Source organism: Sinocyclocheilus anshuiensis, unplaced genomic scaffold (assembly GCF_001515605.1).
Source record: "Sinocyclocheilus anshuiensis isolate Anshui unplaced genomic scaffold, SAMN03320099.WGS_v1.1 scaffold222, whole genome shotgun sequence".
Classification (NCBI taxonomy): domain Eukaryota; kingdom Metazoa; phylum Chordata; class Actinopteri; order Cypriniformes; family Cyprinidae; genus Sinocyclocheilus; species Sinocyclocheilus anshuiensis.
In genome coordinates, this window is record NW_015542408.1 from 3,082,158 (window position 1) to 3,088,787 (window position 6,630).

Genomic DNA, 6,630 nt, shown 5'->3' on the forward strand with positions numbered 1-6,630 from the left:
TCGGAGTTATATTAAAAATTGTCCTGGCTATTCCAAGCTCTATCATTGCAGTCAGCGGGTGTTGCAGTTGAACAGCCCACAAGCCATCAAATAAAGCGCGCGCATCCATAACAAAACGTGCCTCACACGGCTCCGGGGGGTGAATAGAGGCCTCCTGTAGTGAATCCAAGCATTTTTGTAAGAAAAATATCCATATTTTAAATGTAATGAACACTTTTCTCTCACTTCCGGTATCTGTCATACGCGGAAGCGTGCCGGTGGATGACGCAGCACGTATGCGCGCCTCTGAGGTATGCTAGTCTTGCGAGTTTGTTTATAGGAGCAAAGGAAGCAAAGTTTCCTTACTTTAGCAAAGGAAAAGCAGTCTCCTCTTGGTTTATATCGAAATCCTCTGACATTTTTCTTTGCAACTCCTCGGTTTGTACTTCTAATTCATGACCGGCGTTTTGTTTTGTTCTCTCTTCGCGTTCGTAACAAATCACGCAACGCCGACATGCTACGTCACCCGCCGGAACGGCTTCCGCGTATGACAGATAACGGAAGTGAGAGAAAAGTGTTCATTACGTTTGAAATATGGATATTTTTCTTACAAAAACGCATGGATTCACTACAGGAGGCCTTTATTCACCCCCCGGAGCCGTGTGAGGCACGTTTTGTTATGGATGCGCGCGCTTTATTTGACGACTTGTGGGCTGTTCAACTGCAACACCCGCTGACTGCACTGATAGCGCTTGGAATAGCCAGGACAATTTTTAATATAACTCCAACTGGATTCGTCTGAAAGAAGAAAGTCATATACACCTAGGATGCCTCGAGGGTGAGTAAAACACAGTCTAATTTTTATTTTTGGGTGAACTAACCCTTTAATGTCTGGCCTTGAGCCTGATATAAACCACCAGCTAAGGCAACGCATGCTAAGCACAACTTCACACTGAACTGCACTTAACAGGGGAAGATAATACGCCTGCTCTAAACCCCCAGCCCTGCACAGAGCCTCAAGAGCTTTAGAAAACTGGAGAGAATTACACTAGTTAGTGGTGGTTGGAGGAATTTTCATCATAATAGGGAAGAATGAGGATGAAAAATTCCCATGGATTTACACTAAAAAAGGGACCAAAGTATTATTGCTATTTTTAACTAAAACAAAAACTATTAAAAAATAGTTTTCTTTATTGAAATAAATCAAAAAAAAAAAAGTAAAAATTTTAATGTTTAAAATGAAAAATAGTTTTCTTTATTTAAGTAAATAAAAAAATTAAACATGAAAATTAAAAAAGGAAAAATAATACAATTAAACAAAAAATTTAATAAAAACAATAAAATAAATAACTAAATAAATAAAAACTTAAACTAAACAAGAATAAGAAATAAAATAAGGTTAAGTTAAAATACTAAAATTACTACAGCTAAAACTGAAATAAACATAGAAATATTTTTTAAACAAATAAAATGATAAAAGCCTATAACAAAATCACTAAAACGTAAACTAAAATTAAAATTAAAATAAAAGCTTAAAATTTAAAAATGAAAGCTAATTCACAAAATGTATAAATAAATATTATAATAGTATATAAATAATACTAAAATAACACTGGACCCAAGCTATATCTAATTAAGTAACTTCCTAGCAACTACCCAGAACTATGATTTTTTTTTGGGACATTATCACAATGATAATAATTTATTCTATTTATTTTAATTTATTCTATCTATTTATATTTATTCTATTTATGACTGTACCATGGTACTGCTACATTTTTTTGTAAGCGCTGACCACTTCCAAGGGATATTATCTTGCCGTTTTGGATCAATGTTAAGTCAGCATCTGCACTCTTGAATGGATACCTGAGGCTCTTACATTTCCTCTGAAAAATAATATTCTGTGTTATTTACAACTAAAGCTCAATCAGCAGCATCTGTGGCATGCTGTCGATTACCACAAAAATGGTGCCATTGATAGTTGCATATTTTAAATGTTTACACACAGTGCTGCTCACTTGCATACTAATGCATGATTTTTGTTGTTTTTAAAACCTGAAGCACAAGAATAATTTTCTTTAATTGACCGCATGTCACAGATGTTATTGATAGTGTAAAGCTGATTTCTGTGCTACTAGCATCACAAAATGTTATGATTTTTCCTGAACATTTCCCTGTCTGCCATTGGTTGAAAAACAGGTCATCCCGCCCAAAACTAAGCCAATGTTTCTGCGTTGGGCTGGTTTTGAAAGCAGCACACAATTCATATTATTTACACTTTTTTAAGAAAGATCAACTCAACAAATGACTGACTGTTGTCTCTGTACATTAAGCTGGGACAATGAACATTGAAACATCTTAAGATTAGGGTATCTTAACATTGAAAAAAATGACTTCAAGTTAAAATTGAACCAGGTTTGAGCTGTGAAGTTTACACTAGAAAAACTAGCTGTAAACACTGCTGGTGGCATATGTGTGAAGTGGCGACTCCAAGGTTACAGAGCATCTGAGCTGGATCAGCACTTCCTTTTTAATGGGGCATTAAGCAGCACCTCGGTACAGGATTAATCAGCTACAGATCTATAAAAAAAACACTCAGCACTCACCAGTCTCGGGTTTTGAGTACTCTAGACACAGGATCTCAGAGTCGTGGGCCTGAACGTCTAGAATTTCCTCCATGCTCTCCAAATCATGGATTCTGGAAACAGCAGAAGTTCAGTGAGGGTCTGATTGTGAAGTTTCTAAACTAAAAATGTTTGCATTTTCTGAAGAACAACATAGTATAATGCATTAAGAATGCTTTTGTAATGCATACAGTCTTCACAGAAAGTGTAACAAACAGTATTTTTCCCACATGCACGTGATACCCAATACACAAAAACATCCTCCTTTTGATTAAAACCCTCAGAGGATCAATTAACTCAAATTAATTAGAGTAGAAGTGTTAAGCAGACATGTGAAAAACAGACCTCAGTGTTCCATTGCGGTCCCCTGATGCCAGGTGCAGCCCGTCTGGGCTCACGCACATGGTCCTAATGCCTGTCCGGTTATCTGAGGTCTGTGGGTCGGCCTTCTCAGAGTTACTGGAGATGGTGCAGTCCGTGTCCAGCAGGGGGGAGGTGTTGCTGTCCATATAAATGACCTTCTGGAGGTCCTTTGGTGACGAAAAAAAAAGATCATTTGTGACTTGTTCATTACATTTATACAGATACATATACTTAAATCACTTAAAATGCATGAATATTGTTATGTTTGATAAAATATCAAAGCAAGCGGCATCTGCAAATCTACCAAATCATAACCAAGTAAACATTTCTGTGCAATTTTTGCAATTATTTTTAACCAACTTCTACTGAGGTTTGACAATGATAAAGTGTCCAAATATGCCATTTTAATTTTGAACAGTATTTCTACAGTTTTATCATTAACTATCTCACAAACTTAAAAAGTTAGATTATTTTCTTTAAAAATGTATGCCATTTGATATGATATGTGAAATGTTTGACGTGTGAATGAAATGTCTAAATGCCTTTTAAGGTCAGAGTTGCTGATAGTACAGTAGCTGACATTTTTTTAATGAAAATATGCAGTTTATGAAAGAAGTATGTATCAGTTCACAGTAATAACCCTAGTATGATACGTTTTTCACAGAGAATACACAATTAAAAAGTTTGATTTTGAGAGAAGTCTCCTATGCTCACCAAGGCTGCATTTATTTGATCAAAAATACAGTACAAACTGTAATATTATGAACTATTATTATAATTTAAATTGGCAGGTTTAAATTTCAGTATATTTAAAATGCAATTTGTTCCTGCGATGCAAAGCTGAATATTATAGCATCATTCCTCCAATCTTCAGTGTCACATGAGGCTTCAGAAATCATTCTAATATGCTGATTTGCTGCTCAAGAAACATTTCTTATTATTATCGATGTTGAAAACCATTGTGCTGCTTAAAATTTTTGTTAAAACCGTGATGCATTTTTCCTTTTTTTTATGTACAAAAGAACAGCATTAACTTAAAACAGAAATGTTTTGTAACATTATGTAAAAACCTTTACTCTCACTTTTGATCAATTTATTGCATAGTGTATTTATTTGCAATTAAAAAAAAATCTCAAAGAAAAGACTGGATTCATTTCAAGTCTTGAGTTTCCAGAACTCACGTTGCTGATGACGTTTCGGCTGAGGGTGGTGTTCTGAGCGTCTGTGTTCCATAAACGGAGAGTATTGTCAGAAGAACAGCTGAGGAACGATCCGGGAGACAAACGTGGCTGCTCTCCATCCCTCGTCTCTGGGTACACCTGCAGCACAAAGGCATTACATCACACAAACTCACACATAAAGACAAATACAGGTGTATTTACTCTAATGTAGCATTTAAACTCTATTAGGTCATTATCAACCAAAAATCAAAGGAGCGGTCTTATGCACTGGGCGTTAATCACGCATCCTCTTTATACATACAGACAATAACCATCTAAGTGATACACAGGGACTATACAGTACATTCTGACATTGGATAGGATAGCTTTTTCATTATTTAACAACTATTTCAAAAGTAATAAGGTATTTTCTGGCATATTTTGAATATAGTCACGACCGAAACTGTCTGTGCAACAAACCATTTAGCTGACACTATGTTCACAATAATTCAGTTTATCACTGATTAAATATTTAGGCCTGTACCTGTGTTATTTTAGAATCACTGATATAGTCTTATAGTTTTTGAATTACATTTCATTTTCATATATTATTTTACTTTCATTTTAGTTAGTTTTAATATTTTTGTTTTAATTCTTATAAATAATTTTGATTTAGCAGTTTTAGCTAATTTAGTTTTATTTATTTTTTTTACTTCAAGTAAAACAAAAATTAGATAATGTTCAAATGTAATTTTTTTGTGGTTTTAGTTTTAGTTCATTATAATAACCCTGACCTGTAATTATGGACATATTTCAGGAACTTTGATGAGGACACAAAATACCAGACAACTAAACTCACAACAAACCAAAAGGGAAGTCACAGTCATGAATCATGTGATCTGATATGAGCACACAGCCAGGGCCGTTTTAACCATTGGGCTACGCGGGGCTGAAGCCCCGGGGCCCGAGCAAGGAGGGGGCCCGTGATTGGCTGTGGAGTAGATTGACTGGAGCGCTGATCGCCAAAGCCACCACGCCCCCCACTTAGCGCTGTTATTTAGTTGAGCTTTTCCATAAATTCCATGCATTACCATTTGAGATTGAAACGTAAAGTCTGAATTTGGTTTACCAATCAAATGCATTTATTCTATATTTGACTTTTGAACGATATGCACGCGCATGCATTCACCTCTCTTCACTTTGTTCTGGAGTAATCCATAGCCCCGGGGCCCAGTGCGGTCTTAATGCGGCCCTGCACACAGCCCACGACACAACCTAAAAAAACAGTATATGCTGCATGTTGACAAATCCCACAGGTTTTTTAAACACAGTAAAACACTATTCAACTGGTACAAAAACAGCAAACTAATTACATTCCTGACAGGATAACAGATATAAAACAAGGTATAACAGTTACAAGCAAGACTGAAACCTACAGCGGGTGGGTTTTTATTAATACAATAACCTCATATGAGTTCACATCAGGCCTTACAAAAATAATACAAAAACATGAGGCTCAAATACAAAAGACCTGCCTCACATTATTTCAGCAGGCAAAATGTCAACACACGACACAATGAAAGGACAAAAACAGACAAAAACATGTTACCACACACACGTCTCAGAAGTCAGAATACACTTGACTGAATTTTCTCAAAATTCTAAAAACATTTCTTGTACTTGAAATGCATTAAATTCATTTTGTAGGTAAAAGTAAACTATGTATGAACTATTTTTACAAAACTGAAAATGATTTTAGGTTTTGTATTATATTTTATATATTCAGATTTTTAATTTAATTTAATTAAAACAATTTTTTCATATTTTATTTGATTTTGTTTTGTTATTTTATGTTATTGTATTTTTTGCTATTTTATTCAATTTTATTTAATTTTTTTATTTTATACATCCACCTGATCACCACCGCCTTAATGCTTGCATGAAATGTTTGTCTTATTTGGCATGTCGCCTTGGCAAAAAACAAATAAAATAAGATTTTTTTTATTTTACTTTATTTCAGTTAGTTTAAAATGTATGCCCTTTTTCTCACCTCCACACTCCATACGCAGGCCGAATGGTAGAGAGCCGAGTAAACCTTGCCCACTTTACGAAGATCACGTACATCCCACACGTACAGACTGTGATCGTTGTAGACACAGGACAGCCAGCGGTTCGTGGGGTCATAGGACACGGCCACTGTGTCAGGATAGCGGACGTTTTCCTTGTAGGCGAAGAGATGGCTGTGAAGAGATCATAATAGAGGGACAGTAAAGACAGCTGTACTAAGAGGTCACTAAAGGTCTTCTGGAAGTGTCACGAGAAAATGTTTCCAAGCAGAACCCACACTTGTCCGCTGGCATGCATGGGGCAGTTTTTTGATGGTACATTTGTCTTTCTATGAAATGGCTTACCTTTACATTTCATGAATTGGAAAGTTACGAGCTACTAGCTACATGAATGCATATATATATATATATATATATATATATATATATATACAGTGG

General features: G+C 35.4%; 1 protein-coding gene across 1 annotated transcript in view; it reads right to left on the bottom strand.

The window, feature by feature from the left end:
• LOC107693179 (mitogen-activated protein kinase-binding protein 1-like) overlaps nucleotides 1–6,630 on the bottom strand; it is a 51,382-nt gene that overhangs the window by 14,505 nt on the left and 30,247 nt on the right. Inside the window, exons 10-13 of the mRNA XM_016492471.1 lie at nucleotides 6,177–6,366; nucleotides 4,148–4,285; nucleotides 2,949–3,133; nucleotides 2,586–2,677 (exon numbers count right to left, since the gene is read on the bottom strand). Coding sequence (XP_016347957.1) covers nucleotides 2,586–2,677; nucleotides 2,949–3,133; nucleotides 4,148–4,285; nucleotides 6,177–6,366 — 605 coding nt within the window. The remainder of the gene's footprint in view (nucleotides 1–2,585; nucleotides 2,678–2,948; nucleotides 3,134–4,147; nucleotides 4,286–6,176; nucleotides 6,367–6,630) is intronic.